Here is a 20,067-nt window from a genome sequence, read left to right as displayed (position 1 = left end):
TGATATGCTCTGTTAATGTAATTATTTATTTTCCCTAACATTATATACCTTGAAATTTGGTTTTAGATACAAGGTAAATAATTACTTTAGAAGTAATGTCAGCTTTTGTCCTCAACACTTGGCAAAATAAGCAGGAAAAAAATTATGTTGTCAAAGTAGTTTCTGGGTTGTTTTTTTCATATACTGTATACCAAAATCCTGTAGAGGGTTAGGGTTAGGATTAGGATTAGGGTTATTCTTTCTAATATACAGGCTATTGATATATCAAGATTGAAATCCGTACAACAACCATGGTATGATTTTGATTTTGCCTGGGCGAAATCAAAATTCTAATTCTGCCTAGGCGGATTCTAATTTGGCCTGTGACATATGTATGAAACAAATCCATGTCTTTTATTTCATCCATTCATCCATTTTCAGGCAGGAGATGAAGCAGATCATTCCAGACATTCCTCCTCCCAGCAATGCTTTCCAGCTCTTCCTGGGGGATCACGAGGTGTTTCCAGGCCAGATGAGATAAATAATCCCTCCAGCATTTTCTGGGTCTACCCCAGGGTCTCCTTCCAGGCGGACAAGTTCGGAAAACCTCCAAAGAAAGTCTCTCTGGAGACATCCCAATCAGAAGTCCAAACCACCTTAACTGGCCTCAGCAACCTCTGCCATGGATATGGACGAAGATTCCACTGAGTCATCAGGGTCCTCCACCAGATGTTTCCAGTTCACCCTCACTACATGTCTGGGTTTACCAGGTCTGTCCAGCAGTCTTCCCCACCATCAGATCCAACTCACCACCAGGTGGTGATCAGTTGACAGCTCTGCTCCTCTCTTCACCCGAGTGTCTGAGACATACGACCACAGGTCTGATGATACGACTATGAAGTCGATCATCAGCCTTTGATCTGAGGTGTTCTGGTACCAGGTACACTTATGAGCTACTTATGCTCCATCATGGAGTTTGTTATGACCAGTCTATGACTAGCACAGAAGTCCAAGAACAGAACACTAGTCAGGTTCAGATCACACCGTTCCTCCCCATCACCCCCCTCCAGGTGAGCGTTAAAGTCCCCCAGGAGAACAATGGAGTCTCCAGGTGGTACCTCTTCCAGGAACCACCCAGAGACTCCAAGAAGGCCGAATACTCTGAACTGCTGTTCGGTGCATAAGAACAAACAACATGAAGTCTCAGAGATGCGACCCTCTCCTTCTCCAGGGAGAACTCCAACAAAGTGACGTTCAGTCGGGGACTCATGAGTTTCCCCACACCCACCCAGCACCTCTCACTATGGGAAACTCCAGAAAAGGAGAGTCCAGCTCCTCTCCAGGACTCTGGTTCTGGTCCTTGCTGTGTGTGGAGGTGAGCCCAGCTATATCTAGCTGGTACCACTCTACCTCCATCAGCTCAGGTTCCTTCCCCACCAGTGAGGTGACGTTCCACATCCCCAGAACTAGTCTACACCACCAGGAGGCAGTGTGCCCAAATGCCTCCTGCCTACTGCCTGATGAGAATAGCACTCGACCCCGATTTCCAAGAAAAACATTGACTCAGACAATAAAAACTCTGTTGGTTTAAACTCTCAGTCAGATCTCCTGGACAAACTTTGAGAGCAAACAAAGACCAATGATTTTTTTTTTGCTTCTGTTCACTTTAATTTGACTTCAGAAAGTTTTTCTTCCTTAGATCACCTGAAGTTTCTCTGAATCATGACCAGCTTTCCTCTGAGTGAGTAGAAAACTTTAAAAATAACATTTATTAAAGTAGAAAACTGTAAAACTAACATTTATTTACGTAGAAAGCTGTAAAATCAACATTTATTAAAGCAGAAAACTGGAACAAGAGTCTCAGTTTTATGAATTTCTCTTTGAAATGGTTGGTTGTTTGTTTAGTTCTTGGGACATTTTCTGTCTAATTTTCTTGCATCAGTGTGTTGGTGAAGCGACTTCACACGGTTTTATAAACATTTTTAGACATGTTTTATACTAGTTACACTTCCTTTAAGGAGGATATTTATGGATTATACAATTTATTCATGCATGTTATAATTTCTTCTTAAATTGATGCAGAAAAGGAACAAATTATTGCATAAAAACTCAGAGTTTTGGCGCAGGAATTTAGATGCTAGAAACTAAAAGCGTCTTGGCAGAGGAGACTACTGATCAATGTGATCCCAACAGTGTTCAATAATTAGAATTATGAATTTCAAATTTGAATTATTTACCATTTATGAAGCCTTTAGTTTCAGCTTTACATGTTTGCATGACAGGAAGTCATATCTGAAGTGATTCTGTGCCAATTTGTCTGAATATTTACTTCCTGTACAGTAATGTTGGGTTTTTGAAGGTTAAAGTGATAAATATTGTATTTTTCTGAATCTTTCCACACATTAAACAGTCGTTCTGTGTTTCAGTGCTGATGGCAGCGTGTCTGCTCATGACTTCAGGTAAACATTAAAGGTGTCCTTTCTTTTCTGATTATATTCATAAACCTTCATGTTAAACTCAAACTGAAGCTGATCTCTGATCTGTTAGAACCTGGAAGCTGCCAAACACATCGCTCCGTGACCTGTGAAGGTTCTGAGGCTCATCTGAACTGTGGTGAGATCAAGTTCTGCTCTGTTTGTAGCTGCATCACCTGAAAACCCATCAGAACCTCAAATCAGTACCTCCAGTCAGAACTGTCTGGTGGGGCGGCATGGCTCAGTGGGTAGAGTGGTAGAGTGCTGGTTCGATCCTCGGCCCGTCGTGCTCATGTCGAGGTGTCCCTGAGCAAGACACCTAACCCCTAATTGCTCCTGGTGGGTCATGGTTAGCGCCTTGCATGGCTGCTTCCGCCATCAGTGTGTGAATGTGACGTATCATGTAAAGCGCTTTGGATAAAAGTGCTATATAAATACAACCATTCTTCATTTCCAGTAACTTTATTCATGATCAGACTTCTACCTTCTACTGGGAATATTTCCAGAGTTCCAGGTCCTTGAAGTCCATAGAGGAGAACATTTCCTGGAAAAAGTTTTAGAGTAGGCCTACCCACAACTGTCAAGTTGTGGGTAGGCCTACCTTCAAACTGTGACAAAACTTTGCACATTAATAAAATTACTGAAGATTAAGAACGAGATGGTCCTGAGGAGGTTTCAGGAGATTGTCGTCTGATTTTGTTGATTTACACAAAATGCGTCATATTTGTATCTCTTATTTACCTCCGTTGTTAAATCTGTTCCCTCTGAGCTTCTCCAACTCTTCTTCTTCTTCAGGTCATGGATATGCAATCTCCGTCCTCTGGGCTAATTATGGACGCCACGACAGAACCACATGTTCCTCTGGACAACCGTTCTTTCTGCTCCTAAATACCGCCTGCTCACGGCCCACTGGAAAAGTAGCTGAACGGTACAGATTCTACCTGCTGTTGTTAAACATTGTGATGGATGTCGCACACATTCGTCTTTTCTCAGATGACAGACGTACAGTCATGAACCAAAGTTTCCATCCACTTTTAAAGACCACATAAATCATACCAGTCTGTAGTTTCCAATGACTCACAGAACTCTGAATTTTCTATGATGGAATCACTGAATCATGAATCTTTGTTATGAAAATAATCATGAATTTAGGTTCTTTTACAGATTTATGAAAGGTCTTCTGGAAACATGAAATGTAATATTTGGATCAGTTCTTCTGGTTTCAATCTTCTGGATCATCTTTGACTCCTCTGGACAGAACTGGTTCAGTTCAACTAAACTTGTCTTTCTGACTCAGACTTGTTTCTTCATCAGTCCACAGGTTCTTGATGGGTTTAAGTCAGGACTTTGGGGAAACCAGTCTAGAACCTTCATTCCAGCCTGATGGAACCATTTCTTTACCACGTCTGATGTGTGTTTGGACTCATTGTCTTGTTGAAACATCCAACTGTGTCCAAGATCAACCTTCTGCTGATGGTTTTAGGTTTTCCTGAAGAATGTGGAGGTGATCCTTCTTCATTATTCCATTTACTTTGTGTAAAGCTCCAGTTCCACAGAGCATGATACTGCCACCACCTTGCTTGATGGTAGGTTTGGTGTTCTTCGAGTTAAATAAAGACCCACCCGCAACAGTCCTAAACCAGTCCTGAGAAAGTCTAAAACCAGGGCCAAAATCAAACCTAAACCAGTCCAAAAATGTTCAGAAACAGTCCTAGAAACAGTCCAAAACCCAAGTCCAAGACAGTCTGAAACCAGTCCTCGTCCAGGACCGGATCTTGAATAAACCAACTTTAAATCACATCCAAAACCAGGACAACTGAGACTGAAACCAAACATTAACCAGTCCCAAGAAAGTCCAGAACCAGTCCAACATACAGTCTGAAACCAGTCCAGAAGTTCTTCTAGAAAGCCCCAGAACATGATACTGCCACCTCCATGCTTGATGGTAGGTTTGGTGTTCTTGGGGTTAAAGGCCTCACCTTCAGTTTTTCTTCCATCTGACCACACAACTTTCCTCCAGAAGATCTTTTCTTTGTCCATGTGATCAGCAGCAGACTTGAGTGGAGCTTTAAGGTTCTGCTTCTAGAGGAAGAACTTCCTTCTTCATGGATCCTCTCAGCTCATGTTGATGTAAAACCCTGTGGACACTGACAGCTGTGTTCCTGCAGCTTCTCATTCATTCACACCTGCTTTTTCATCATTCTTGCTTGACTCTTGACCATCCTGACCAATGGTCTCTCAGCAGCAGCTGATAGTTTGTGTTTTCTTCCTGATGGTGGCAGTAACACAACTGGACCATGAACTTTATTCTGACAAACAGATGATTTAGGATCTGAAGCTGCTTTCAAATGGCTCCAAGTGACTTTCTGACTTGTTCAAGTCAATGATTTTCTTTTTCAGATCTTTGCTGAGCTCCTCGGACTTTCCCACTGTAGTGTTTGAGTCTAATGAGTGGATCTAATGGGTTCTATTTAAACTGGATCAGAGGAGTCAGAAACTGTAGTCGATCAGAATCACTAACTAGAAGACCATGAAACTAATGTAATTAACACACCTGTTTTTGTCACTGAAGCTAATAATTGGAGTTGCTGTGTTTATATTTGACCTAACAGAATAGCCTCTACTGGCTTTAAAAAAAATCTTCAAAATTGTACCATTTAGCAAATCGGGAAACTACAAAAAATTATTTTAAAAGGAATTTCTTCTGGTCTTTGTAGAAATCATTGATCATTGATCTCCTGCTCCTTCTTCTTCCTTGTGGTTTCTCCATGGTTATCAGACTTCCTGTGTGTGATTTCATATTTATATTCTGGACATAAACAAAGTGCTAACTCATATTCATCTATTCATTGACGGGGTGGCATGGCTCAGTGGGTAGAGTGGCAGTCTTGCAACCGGAGGGTTGCCGGTTCGATCCTCGGCCCATTGCACTCATGTCGAATTGTCCTTGAGCAAGACTTCTAACCCCTAATTGCTCCTGGTGGGTCGTGGTTAGCGCCTTGGATGGCAGCTTCCGCCATCAGTGTGTGAATGTGTGTGTGAATGGGTGAATGTAATGTATCATGTAAAGCGCTTTGGGTACCGTGCAGGTATAGTAAAGTGCTATATAAATACAGACCATTTACCATTTTCATCCACAGCTGTAACGGGAAACACTGCTGTACCATCGGAGCCAACAACTTGGAGTTTGGAGACCCCTGCTGGGGCACACACAAGTACCTGGATGTGACTTACACCTGCTATGGTAAGCAGCTCAGAGAAGCTTTGACTTAGTTTGAGGAAACATTAGAACCTAAACTACAGGGTCTACAAAAAGTATTCATCTCCATCTGAAGCTCTCCATTTTTATTGGTTTTTATCACTGAATTAAATCAAATTTAATTTAGCATTTTTTTTAAAAAAGAAATAAGATACAAGAAGGGATGCAAAGTGGAGTAGTGGTTAGCACTTTCGCCTTGGAGCAAGAAGATCCCCGGTTCAAATCCTGGCCTGGGCCTGGGATCTTTCTGCATGGAGTTTGCATGTTCTCCCTGTGCATGCGTGGGTTTTCTCCGGGTACTCCGGCTTCCTCCCACAGTCCAAAAATATGCTGAGGTTAATTGGTTACTCTAAAATTGCCCATAGGTGTGAATGCAAGTGTGATTGTTTGTCTGTATATGTAGCCCTGTGACAGACTGGTGACCTGTCCAGGGTGTCCCCTGCCTTCACCAGAGTCAGCTGGGATAGACTCCAGCACCCCCCATGACCCTAGTGAGGATAAAGCAGTGTGTAGAGGATGGATGGAGTTACAAGAAAGAGACTCACGAGGGAGGCCACCAAGACACCTTTGACTCCTCTGAAGGAGTTACAATGGTCACATTAAATCTGGACTAGAGTTCACCAGAAGACATGTGGAGACTCTGCAGTCACTTGGAAGAAGGTTCTTTGGTTTGAGAAGACCAGGACGGAGCTTTATGTCCATCAGATTAGATGATGTGTTTGATGAACACCAAACACTGAACATCATCTCTAACATAATATCCTTACGAGGAAGCATGGTGGCAGCATCATGATGTTCCTCAGCAGCAGGTCCTGGAAGGCTTGTAAAGGTAGACGGTAAATGAAATCCTGGAGGACAACCTGATGCAGTCTGAAGAGAAGTGGGACTTGGAGAAGATTTGTTTCCTTCCAGATAATGAACCAAAGCAAACAAACATCCTCAGAAATGGTTTGGTGACAACAAGGTGGAAGTTCTGGAGGCTGAGTCCGAGTCCAGACCTCAATCCAACAGAGAATTACAGGGGGGCCTCGGTTTAAGACGTCCTCGGCCTACGGTTTTTCATCGTTACGTGGAACTAGTTGGTGAGCGGAGCAGATGAATATGTCGTCACGCGATGCGATAAGCAGATTTGTTTACATTCGCTGGTTGTACTCCACTTTGGATTGTTCTACATTCACTAACTTGTTGTCCTTCATTATGGCTCCCAAGCGCAAGTCAGACTCTTCTGATGGCAGTGCTTTGAAGAAACGGAAAGTCTTCTCCATGGAAGCGAAATTAGATATAACAAGAAAATCATTCAGATAGCGCAGTACACCACTAAGGCTGTTCATTCCCTGAACTTGCGCTGAGGTGAAGGCGTGCGTTCTGCATGTGTACGTTATGTACAGATATGAATCACGCAACCTAAGTATGTAGCGGGTGGGGGGAATTGATGGGACACCCTCACAATTTAATTAATTGTTCCTTGTATCATTTCCGATAAGTCATCAGTGGTGGATTTGAAATAAGGTCGTAATCATGTGATCATCAGCAAGCAGCAGATATAGTGTTCACTTGTCATGGTTACAGTGACACCGTGCCGCTATCTCACAATGATACAGAAATCTTTAACAAATCCATGGATCCAGACTATAAGCTGCATCACTGCCAAAATCTAATGAGGTGGTCCATGTATCATTTCTGATCTTCCCTGAAAATTTCAACCAAATCTGTTTGTCTGTTTTTGAGTAATGTTGTGAACAGACAGACTCACAGAAGGACAAATGTTCACCAATTGTCACATAACTCCACTGCGTTCCTTGGCAGAGTAAAAAAACACTCAGAACAGGGTGAAACACCGATGAGCATTGCCCAAGTTGTAAAAACAGTGCAACATATTCTGTTATCTTCCTGTAGGACGATTCATACATGCATGAAAGTCATTGGTATTCATGACTTTTCGGAATAACTGATAAATATCGTGATGCACGCAACAGCTTTGTTTACAACTTCACCAGAGTTCCGACTTGTGATGAGAATCGACTTGCGTCAATCTGTAGGAACTGCACGCCAACGTAAGTCAATAACCCCCGTAATGTCTGGACCTGAAAAGTGGTGTTGACTCAGGATCCCTGAAGAACCTGACAGAGTTTGAACAGTTTTATGGAGCACCTTTCTGCTCCTTCAGTACTTCTGGTCAGATTCTAAACTGCCTTCTGTTGTCTTCATTCTCTGTGTATTGACAGTAAAGCTGAATCTAATCTAAACCAGGTTGTGTTCACAGTACAGCAGCTGATTTCAGAGAGTCGCCTTAACCAACAGTCTGCACAAACATGGATAATTAACTATGAAAACTGTTGGACTTTACTGTTTCCATTTTCCAGCTGCATGTTTTCACTGTTAACGTCACCTGAGGCTGCAGGTGAGAGTGCGGGAGTCTTTGAGCTTTAAAAGTGTGTCAGGAGATGACTGAGCTGCTGGATGTGAACTGAACCTGATCTGTAATCTTTTAGGTCTCCCAAGAAGTTCGAAAGAAATTTACTCTGTGACCTGTGAGAACTCTAACGCTCACCTGACGTGTGGTAAGATCCAGTTCTGTCAACACCATCAACATATTTAGATCTTCATGATGATTTCCTCCTTGTTGTCTGAACTGTTCCCTCTGAGCTTCTCCAACTCTTCTTCTGCTTCAGGTGAAGGACACACTCTCTCCGTCCTCAGGGCTGATTATGGACGCCATGACAAAACCACATGTACCTCTACACGACCGTTCTTTCAGACCCAGTACACCTGCTGCTCAGGGCCCACTGGAAAAGTAGCTGAACGGTACAGATTCTAGCTGCTGTTGTTAAACATTGTGATGAATGTTGCACACATTCATCTTTTCTCAGATGACAGACCACATAAATCATATCAGTCTGTAGTTTCCAATGACTCACAGAACTCTGAATTTTCTATGATGGAATCATTGAAATATGAATGCTTGTCATGAAAACAATCACAAATTTAGGTTCTTTCACAGATTTGAAAAAGGTTCTCTGGAAATATGAAATGTAATATTTGGTTAAATTCAATTCAATTTTTTTATATAGCGCCAAATGCAAGTCAAATTGTCTCAAGACGCTTTACGTAACCCATATGCCTGAACCCCCAGAGCAGCACTAAGAAGACAGTGGCAAAAGAAACTCCCCTTTAACGGGATAAAACCTTAAGCAGAACCGGTTCTTTGTATTTAGTTCTTCTGGTTTCAATCTTCTGGATCATCTTTGACTCCTCTGGACAGGACTGGTTCAGTTCAACTAAACTTGTTGTCTTTCTGACTCAGACTTGTTTCTTCATCAGTCCACAGGTTCTTGATGGGTTTAAGTCAGGACTTTGGGGAGACCAGTCTAGAACCTTCATTCCAGCCTGATGGAACCATTTCTTTACCACGTCTGATGTGTGTTTGGACTCATTGTCTTGTTGAAACATCCAACTGTGTCCAAGATCAACCTTCTGCTGATGATTTTTGGTTTTCCTGAAGAATGTGGAGGTAATCCTCCTTCTTCATTATTCCATTTACTTTGTGGAAAGCTCCAGTTCCACAGAGCATGATACTGTCACTACTACGCTTGATGGTAGGTTTGGTGTTCTCGGGGGTAAAAAAGATCCACCCAAAACAGTCTGAAACCAGTTCTAAGGTCTAAAACCAAGACCAAAATCAAACCTAAACCAGTCCAAAAAATGTTCACAACCAGTCCTAAAAACAGTCCAAACCCCAAGTCCAAGACCCGCCCAAGACAGGCTGAAACCAGTCCTCATCCAGGACCAGATCCAGAGTAAAATAAATCCGAAACCAACTTTAAATCACATCCAAAACAAGGAGAACCAAGACTGAAACCAAACATTAACCAGTCCCAAGAAAGTCCAGAACCAGTCCAACATACAGTCTGAAACCAGTCCAGAAGTTCTTCTAGAAAGCCCCAGAACATGATACTGCCACCTCCATGCTTGATGGGAGGTTTGGTGTTCTTGGGGTTAAAGGCCTCACCTTCAGTTTTTCTTCCATCTGACCACACAACTTTCCTCCAGAAGGTCTTTTCTTTGTCCATGTGATCAGCAGCAGACTTGAGTGGAGCTTTAAGGTTCTGCTTCTAGAGGAAGAACTTCCTTCTTCATGGATCCTCTCAGCTCATGTTGATGTAAAACCCTGTGGACACTGACAGCTGTGTTCCAGCAGCTTCTCATTCATTCACACCTGCTTTTTCATCATTCTTGCTTGACTCTTGACCATCCTGACCAATGGTCTCTCAGCAGCAGCTGATAGTTTGTGTTTTCTTCCTGATGGTGGCAGTAACACAACTGGACCATGAACTTTATTCTGACAAACAGATGATTTAGGATCTGAAGCTGCTTTCAAATGGCTCCAAGTGACTTTCTGACTTGTTCAAGTCAATGATTTTCTTTTTCAGATCTTTGCTGAGCTCCTCAGACTTTCCCACTGTAGTGTTTGAGTCTAATGAGTGAATCTAATGGGTTCTATTTAAACTGGATCAGAGGAGTCAGCAGCTGTAGTCGATCAGAATCACTAATTAGGTGTTAAGATACCATGAAACTAATGTAATTAACATAACTTTCTACATCACCAAAACTAATAATTCAACTTACTATGTATTTGACCTAACAGAATTGTCTGTACTGGCTTTAAAAAAAATCTGCAAAATTATACCATTTATTGAAGCTGGAAAATACAAAAACTGATTTTAAAAGAGTTTCTTTTGGTCTTTGTAGAAATCATTGATCACTGATCTGCTCCTTCTTCTTCCTTGTGGTTTCTCCATGGTTATCAGACTTCCTGTGTGTGATTTCATATTTATATTCTGGACACAAACAAAGTCCTAACTCATATCCATCTACATCCACAGCTGTAACGGGAAAAGGTCTTGTTCCATTCAAGCTAACAACTGGGAGTTTGGAGACCCTTGTTGGGGAACCTACAAGTATCTGGACGTGGCTTACACCTGCAATGGTAAGCAGCTTCATATGACTCAGATATTTACAGTTTAGAAAACATTGTCCTCCAGGTCAATAACTTCATCTAAAACTGATATCTGACCTGCTCTTTTGCAGCTCCTGTGATTGCAGCAAATCCTGAAGCTGAAATTCAATAATTTCTTAATGTGTGATTTTTTTCCCCCCACTGAATAAATCCACTTGAATTAAAAGTTGGATTTTCCTCTTTTTTCATTGTGTTTCTATATTATTTATTAAAAAAACTGAATTTATGAGAAGCTAAAGAACACATTTTCTCCAGGGGTGCCAATAATTATGGAGGGCGCTGGATATGGTTATATGGTTTTATATATGCAGTGGTGTGCTGGGGAGGGGGTGCTCTGAGCGTGATAAGAACTACGGTAGCCCTGAAGTGCAAAACGCTAACGCAAAAGAGAAAACACGAACGCAAATTAGAAAACACAAACGCAAAAGAGGAAACATGAACGCAAAAGAGCAAAAGAGAAAACACGAACACAAATGAGAAAACATGCATTCGTGTTTTCTCTTTTGTCTTTGTGTTTTCTCTTTTGCGTTTGTGTTTTCTTTTTTGCGTTCGTGTTTTCTCTTTTGCGTTAGCGTTTTGCACTTCAGGGCCACCATAAAGAACAGATTAAACAGGCTTCAGGCTTTATAAAATGGGTTAATCATGGTCTTGTTTATATCCATCAGTTGACTGATAGGGATGGTATTTTGTCATTCGAACAGTTAAAAAGACTTCCAACTTCAAAAAAATGATTTCTTTAGGTATCTCCAAATACGATCTTTCTTGTTATCTCACAAAGAATGGGGACAAGTGATGGACCCATCACCAATTGAAAATTTCTTGATTCAAATTCAAAAGCGGGAACAGGATAAAAGAATAATTACAAAGTTGTACAAAATATTTGCGACAATGGCTCAAAATAAGCCTGTTGTGACAAAACAAAGATGGCCCACAGTATATCCGATGAAGCCAAAACTCCAAATACATATTTTTAGATCGCGATGGCGTCCAGTAGAGGCCTTTCTAACTTAGACACTTTTTACACCTTCCTTCTGGCTGTGCCACTTAGCCTGAACATCTTTAATGTTGTGCAATCACAGGATCCCACTGTATCTGTTTGAAAAACAAGTCTCTTGTCATATTTCTTTTTATCTTTGTATTGTTTGATTAGTTATTTTTGTATGAAATGCTCTGTTGTCATAAAAATTTCAATAAAATGCAAGTTCTAAAAGAAAGAACAGATTAAACAGACTGATTTAAAGAGCCAGCTGAGTCTGTGGCTTCCCCCTGGACTCCATGGAGGTGGTGGGAGAGAGGACGGCTCTGGCCAAACTGTCTTCCATCATAGGAAACTCCTCCCAGCCTCTGCATCAGACTGAACTCTTTTAGAAGCACCTTCAGCGACAGACTGGTACACCCTCAGTGTAAGAAGAAGTGTTTCTGCAGGACCAGGGCCGGACTGGGAAAGAAATTCAGGCCGGGAGATTTCCAATCAGTCAGGCCCCTTCCGCCACCGCAAGGGTTGTGTCATGTGGGATAATGCACCAAATTTTTGTTTTTTGTCCTTCCAAAAATATGCCTTTTACAGTTATGTTATAGCAATTACAACACTACTAAACAGACAGTAAGTCTATATACCAATCATTTTTTATTATATTTTGGCCTTTGAAGTCTGATGATGCATTTGTGAGACGAACCGACCGTTTGTAAACTTAGGGGTGCTCCATAATCTTCACTCCTTCCACTCTATCGCCTCACTCTCATATCACCGCTCTGCAGTGCGTGCTTCCCCGTTCTCGCTATGAAGGGGCGGGCCATAAAGCAACTAACCAATCATGGCACGTTTCTTCTAAAAAAATGTCCCTTTGACCAATCCCTATCCTTCTGATTTAGAGCTCAGAGCACGTGCTTTGTGTGAGTGACAGAAGGGTGGGCGTGTACTCTGTAAGGCTTCTAGCGCTGCTGTCTCTGGCCTGTCTGCCAAAAAGCCGATCAACGTTTTTTCATTGGCCTGCCAGTCCGTGGCTGGCCTGTCCAGGCAGGCCAATAAGGAGGCAGGCCACCGGGAAAAGTCCCGCCTCTCCCGATTGCCAGTCCGGGCCTGTGCAGGACCTTTATTCCAGCATCAGTCAGACTTTACAATGCCGTCGTTCTTAAATATTGCAAATTCAATTAGGACTAGGCACATCTCTCTCATGCACTGTTTTGGGAAATCTGCATTTGTGTGATCTGTGCTGATGTTAGGCCTGCCACAATGATTTCTTTATCAACTCATCTTGAACAGAGTCAGAGTCCAGATAAGTTAAATTAACGGTCTTGGATTTGTGGTTTTGTTTTGTAATGATCTTACTTGGGACATTTCTTAAAATAATTCTATCATCCAATATTTGGATATTTTTAAGAATTAAGGATCTACTTATCATCTTAAACTTAAAGATGAACTACATCAGATAATATATTGTCCAAAAAGGTAATCATTGTGACAAGTGTTCCTCTTACTCAGATATATTCTACTAAAATAATATTCATGCCATGTGGGCCAGCTGGACCAGAGATAGTCTCTGATTTACCTTTCTCTGTTTGAGCTCTGCATGCCTTCATTTCTCTCTCTGAACTCTTCCTCCATCTCCTCTCTGGGATGTTCTTCCTCCTCTCTTCTTTCAGGCTGGTTAAAGCTGATGGTGGTGGTTTCCTTCCTCTTCATTCTTTACTGTCTCCTACAAGATTCACACTGACTGAACTCTATTTTTCCTTTGATAATCTTCATTGTTAGCTATGATACAATCTGATGTGGACAATTTAAAGCTTAAATAGGTTCTTAACATGTAAACATTTTTAGAGCTGTAAACTAAATGATATGACTGTACTATGATGAAACACATCAGTGTTGGTGTTATTATGACCTGGCACCAACTTTCTAAAAACCTGGATTAAGCAAGCAGGATGTAGTTTTCAAACAGTGCATTGAAACCTGCTGTGACTGCAGGTTTAGTTGCACTTTAATGTCATGTAAAGTCTTAGTCAATGTGTGATTTCTTTAGACTTAGTCTGTTGTCAGAACCACAGTTTGTAATTACCAAAACACACACACACACACACACACACACACACACACACACACACACACACACACACACACACACACACACACACACACACACACACACTGTGTTTTCCTATCCTTGTGGCGACATACCATTGACTCCCATTCATATTTAACCCCTAACCCTAACCCTAACCTTAACCTTCACCAAAACAATGCCTAACCCTAAAGAAACCTTTTTGCACTTTTACTTTTTTCAGTAACAACAACATGGCCAAGAAAACACTGTTTAAACTTGGGGGGACCAAAATGAGGTCCCCAAAAGTGACATAGTTTTTGATTTTCCTACAGTTGTGGGGACAAGTATAGCCAGCACCTGACCACACACACACACACACACACACACACACACACACACACACACACACACACACACACACACAAAAAAAACTTCCACAGACGATCCTCCACCATCCTCCTGTGGCTGTTCTTCAACGTTAGCTAGCTATATAAATGAAAATTAGCAAGCCCAGACTTGCTGGAAACCGTGGTTCGTCTCGCAAACAAACACTTGATGTGAACTTCGGCAGTATTAGCTGTTATGTATTTGCCTTTGACATTTTGACAGTTGTCCCTCCTGTGTTGCCGTACCTCATGGACGGCATCCCGCTAACGTGTGTGAACTGTCATGTTGTTGGTTAAGTTGAAATACACCACGCTTGAAGTTGACTAGGTCTCTTGGCTCTTTTATTAATTATGTACAAGCAAGTATATAACAAACTGGCGACGAGGTACAGTAAAGCCTCACGTTTGCACCCTTCAGCACCAAAATAAGAAAGCGACGTTTCGTGCAGAAGTGTAGCGCGACGAAAAACGGCGTTGTTTGAGTGCTGTATGCTAGTGGCAGCAGAGTGGACAGAGGAAACCGTAGACCGCGCCACCGCTGAGGACCGTATAGCTACGGGGGAAGGAGAAGTATTCCGCCGAGGAAAAGAAGAGACCGAAAAGCAAGGATAAGTACCAAAGAACTGAAAAATAAACACAAGTAAGCTCAAGCAGAAGCGTAATTACTGAACAAAGACGAAAATAAAGACAGTAAAATGGCAGCACTGGTCGGAAATATAGGACCATTTGATGAAAACACGGAACAATGGAGTTCATATACAGAAAGATTTGTATATTTTGTGCTGGCTAACAAGCTAAAGACTGAAGTACTGGTGCCAACATTTTTGAGTGTCATTGGAGGAAAAACATTCAATTTACTGCGCAGTCTAGTGCAACCAGAAAAGCTAGGAGATAAATCCTATGAGGAAATAGTGAAAATATTGAAGAACCACTATGCACCAAAGCCACTGATTATTGCGGAAAGGTTCAGATTCCATAAAAGAAACCAAGAAGATGGTGAATCTGTCTCACAGTTTGTAGCTGTACTCAAGCAGTTGTCTGAGCACTGTGAATTTGGACATTCACTCAGTGACACATTACGTGACCGGCTAGTATGTGGTCTACGCAGTGAGGCTATCCAAAAGCGCTTGCTAACTGAGGCTAACTTGACCCTGGACAAGGCAGTTGAAATCAGCACATCAATGGAGATGGCAGCAAGGAAGCACAGCAGCTGAGTACATCAACACAAGTGCACAGACTGACCTCACAGTCCATAAAGGATGCAGCATCTGGACAACTGTGCTCCAGATGTGGAAAACCAGGACACCAGGCCAAAGAGTGCTGGTGTAAGGACTTGAATTGTAGAAATTGTGGTAAGAAAGGCCACATTGAACGTGCATGCAGAAGTAAAAACACTCAGACAAACAAACTACATAAAATGAAAAAGAAAAGTGATTTTCACAAGAACAAAAAGAAACGTGAATAAAATGGAACAAGAACAGGATGAGAGCAGCTGTGATTCAGACTCAGATGAAGTACATGTCTTATCTGTCACAGACGAGGATGATGACAGATACTGGATCACACCGCTGTTGGAGAGCAAGCCAGTGCGTATGCAGATTGACACAGGTACACGTGTATCACTGGTATCAGAAGTTCTTTACAAAGAACTACTGCAACACCTCCCACTCAAAGAGACAAAGCTTAAGTTGAGAACATACACAGGTGGGCACATCCAAGTGTTAGGTGTTGCAGATGTTACAGTCACTCATAATGGTCAAGAAAAGACTCTCCCACTGCACATTGTTTCTGGAAATCGCCCTGCTCTCTTGGGACGTAAATGGCTTAAAAAGTTGAAACTAAGCTGGAATGAAGTCTTCATGATGGTGGATAAAGAGCCTAGTCCACTGAATACGATCCTAAAAAGGCATCCTAAGGTTTTTGATGGAGAACTTGGCAGCATGAAAGACATCATGGTTAAGCTGACAGTTAAGACAGACTGTACACCCAAGTGCATAAAGGCTAGACCTGTCCCATATGCAATAAAGCCAAAAGTTGAGGCTGAGCTTGATAGGTTAGTCAAAAGTGGAGTGCTGGAACCAGTGAGCACAAGTGAATGGGCTACACCTGTAGTCCCAGTAATGAAGAAGGATGGCACTCCAAGGATCTGTGGTGATTTTAAAGTCACAGTAAACCCAGTCTTAGCTGTAGAGCAGTATCCTTTACCGCTGATCGGCGACCTTTTTGCAGGCCTGGCCAGAGGTCAAAAGTTTAGCAAGATTGATTTGTCCCAAGCTTACCTGCAAATGCATGTTGAACCAAGGTCACAAGAACTCCTAACTATTGTGACACACAAAGGACTGTACAGGTACAAGAGACTCCCTTTCGGGATCACTTCAGCTCCTGCGCTGTTCCAAAGAGCGATGGATCAGATTCTGAGTGGTCTTTCGGGAGTTCAGTGTTACCTGGACGATCTGCTCATCACAGGACCTGATGACCAGACCCATCTGAGAAACCTGGATGCAACACTGAAACGGCTGGAGGACTACGGCTTGAAAGTTCGGAAGGACAAGTGTGAGTTTTTCCGTCCATCAGTTGAGTATTTGGGACATGTGATTGACAGCAAAGGTCTCCACAAGGCGCCATCTAAAGTAAAGGCTGTTGTGGAGGCTCCATCACCAACAAATGTGAGTCAGTTAAGATCGTTTCTCGGATTACTGACTTATTATGCAAGATTTGTGCCTAACTTTGCAAGCAGACTGGAACCACTGCACAAGCTGTTGAACAAATCAACGAAATGGAACTGGACTGAGAAATGTGAGAACGCGTTCAAAGATGTGAAGCTAGCCCTCACTAAAGCCAACGTGCTCGCTCACTTTGATCCAAAACTGCCGATCCAACTAGCATGTGACGCTTCGCCCTATGGGGTCGGCGCAGTTGTGTCTCATATAATGCCTTCAGGTGAAGATAGACCTATCGCTTTTGCGTCCAGAACGCTGAGCAAAGCAGAAGGCAACTATGCACAGATTGAACGTGAAGCTCTGTCTATAGTGTTCGGAGTAAAAAAATTCCAGCAGTATCTCTTTGGCAGGAAGTTTGTGTTGCTGACGGACCACAGACCACTTACCTCCACACTGGCATTCCCTCAATGGTTGCCAGCCGCATGCAGCGATGGGCTCTGCTCTTATCAGGTCATCAATATGAGATCAAATATAGAAAGTCAGACCAGCATCAGAACGCTGATGGACTCTCCAGACTACCATTACCCGCCAAACACGGTAAGCATGCACAAGCGGAGATTTTCTATTTTAAAGAAGTGAGTTCTGCCCCTGTGACCTCTGCTCACGTGAAGAAACACACCCGCACTGACCCAGTTCTTTCTGAGGTTATGGACATTGTCACTCGTGGAAGGGGAGGAGAGATGACACCAAAGTTACAGCCTTACATGGTGAGACGCAATGAACTTTCAGTACAATCTGGATGCTTACTGTGGGGCTATCGTGTCATCATTCCACCGCCATTAAGAGAGAGAGTGCTTACTGAGCTCCATACTGGACACTGTGGAGTGGTGTGAATGAAAGAAATTGCACGTAGCTACTTCTGGTGGCCGGGGTCGGACACAGCTATAGAGGATAAAGCCAAGTCCTGTTCTGATTGCCAGAAACTGAGAAACCAACCACAACTTACTCCCTTACATCCGTGGGACTGGCCAGAAGAACCATGGCAAAGAATCCACATAGACTTTGCTGGACCACTGGAAGGTCACATGTTCTTAGTAGTAGTTGACGCCCATAGCAAATGGCCGGAAGTTGCTGTGATGAAAAAGACTTCTTCTGAGAGAACTATTGAAGAGCTCAGGTTACTGTTTAGCCGTTATGGTCTGCCCAAGCAACTTGTTAGTGATAACGGCCCATAACTGGTATCTGAGGAGTTTGAAACATTCATGGAAGAGAACGGCATTCAGCATATCAAATCTGCACCCTATCATCCAGCTACCAATGGACTTGCAGAAAGATTTGTGCAAACCATGAAACATGCCCTCAAATCATCTCCAAGCTCACAGTCTCTCAACCGCCGACTCAACGCTTTTCTGTTGTCATATCGCAACACGCCTCATGCAACAACCAAAGTATCACCGGCTTCAGCCATGTTCAAAAGACAACTCCGCACCCAACTCGACCTTCTGAGACCCCAACACACCAAAGATACTGTGCACCTTCAACAAAAAGCTCAAATAGAAAGACGCGCCAGAGCTAAGTTCCAAAGTTTTAAAACTGGAGACAAAGTGCTTGCCCGGAACTACACACAAGGCGTGAAGTGGAAGCCTGCAACGGTTATTACAAAAACGGGTCCAGTATCGTACACCTTGGAGACTACTGATCATCTCTTTTGGAAAAGACACGTTGACCAGCTTCTTCACTCTTCGGGATCATCTGAGGACGCACACTCTGCAACATCCCCTGTTCTGGGTTGAAACTTTTGTCGGGAACAACAAAAACAACCAGAGGACATGGACAGTGTTCCCGGGACACCTCAGCCCACACAGGTGCCTACTGCAGACATTGTTCCCAGCCCAGGACTTGCACCATCCTCACCAAAAGACAGTATAACAGAGTTACCTACAGGTCGTGTTCTCCCACGAAGGAACAGATGACCTCCGGAGAGGTTAACATTGTACTTCAGTAACTGATCCATTTTAATTGGGAAAGAATGAATCCCTGGGTACAGTTCGGACTGAGGTAGTCTACCCTCTTTCCGTAGTTCAGGCAAGAGTTCCAAAAGCCATAAAATAATTTTTTTTAAAATGCAAAGAGCTAAAGAAAAAAAAAGTTAAGAAATTCAAATGTGTTGTTTTTTTTTTGATAAGGGAACTTCAAAAGTAAAGGGGGAGGGATATGTTATGTATCTGCCTTTGACTTTTGACAGTTGTCCCTCCTGTGTTGCCGTACCTCACGGACGGCGTCCCGCCGACGTGTGTGAACTGTCATGTTGTTGGTTAAGCTGCAATACACCATGCTTGAAGTTGACCAGGTCTCTCGGCTCTTTTATTAATTATATACAAGCAAGTATATAACATTAGCGTTTAACGCGTTGTGTAGAGTTATATTATCCTGTGGTGTTACCCAGTCTAACTGCTGTCTTACTTTAACGTTTTACCGGCCACACCGAAGTCCAACTGTCGTCCACATGAGTGAGGTCAAAGAGTGGCCCGTGTCTGTAGCAGCACACGTTACATCTACATGGTGCATTCAAAAGCACTCGGTCGTCAGAGTTTCACTCGTTACTCGTCCTTTCTGGACTTTTGCTCTTTACGTCCGGCCACAAACTTTCATATACAGATTTCTGAATTAGATTGTTCAGGATTGGGATGGCAGCTGGGGTGGCAAGGCATTCTTTAGGGGTGGCAGTTTGCCACCTTGTGTCACCCCAGTAGATCTGCCCCTGATACCGCTGCAGTTTTATTATAATTTATTTAACACTCTTACTAAAGAAGTCAATAAAAAGCATTTGCCACTTTAGAATTACATGAAAACGAATCCACCGGGTGTTCAGCAGTGCATCAGGACTCTTGTGTTCACTCTTACAGCAGAACATTTGGAAGAGTTTGTGGGTTAGGGTTAGTGGTTCTGACATTTTAGACTTTTTAGGGTCAATTCATACAAATTCTTGGTAATTTTGAACACATTTTGGTAGTTTTTGGATCAGTTCTGAATCTTTTCAATTCAATTCAATTCAATTTTATTTATATAGTGTCAATCACAGTCAAATCGTCTCAAGACGCTTTACAGAACCCATAAGCCTGACCCCCAGAGCAGCCCAAAGGCGACAGTGGCAAGGAAAACACCCTTTTAACAGGGAAGAAACCTCGAGCAGAACCCGGCTCTAAATAGGGGGGATCCATCTGCCTGCTGGCCGGGGGGGTTGAGAAGGA

General features: G+C 42.6%; 1 protein-coding gene across 2 annotated transcripts in view; it reads left to right on the top strand.

Annotated features, from left to right (window-relative positions):
* The window catches only part of LOC110972003 (L-rhamnose-binding lectin CSL3-like), a 31,258-nt gene extending 20,346 nt beyond the window's left edge, over positions 1–10,912 (top strand). The window contains exons 11-15 of one of the 2 annotated variants that reach the window (XM_051949211.1): positions 5,594–5,697; positions 8,205–8,273; positions 8,385–8,517; positions 10,596–10,699; positions 10,801–10,912. In XM_051949211.1, coding sequence (XP_051805171.1) covers positions 5,594–5,697; positions 8,205–8,273; positions 8,385–8,517; positions 10,596–10,699; positions 10,801–10,841 — 451 coding nt within the window. In that variant the 3' untranslated portion in view covers positions 10,842–10,912. The remainder of the gene's footprint in view (positions 1–5,593; positions 5,698–8,204; positions 8,274–8,384; positions 8,518–10,595; positions 10,700–10,800) is intronic. The other variant, XM_051949212.1, reaches the window with a different exon arrangement.
* Positions 10,913–20,067: the final 9,155 nt, after the last annotated feature.

The sequence above is a fragment of the Acanthochromis polyacanthus genome, chromosome 6, assembly GCF_021347895.1.
Source record: "Acanthochromis polyacanthus isolate Apoly-LR-REF ecotype Palm Island chromosome 6, KAUST_Apoly_ChrSc, whole genome shotgun sequence".
Taxonomy (NCBI): Eukaryota; Metazoa; Chordata; class Actinopteri; family Pomacentridae; genus Acanthochromis; species Acanthochromis polyacanthus.
Note: the sequence above shows the minus strand (reverse complement) of the source record. Positions and strands in the feature narration are given on the sequence as shown.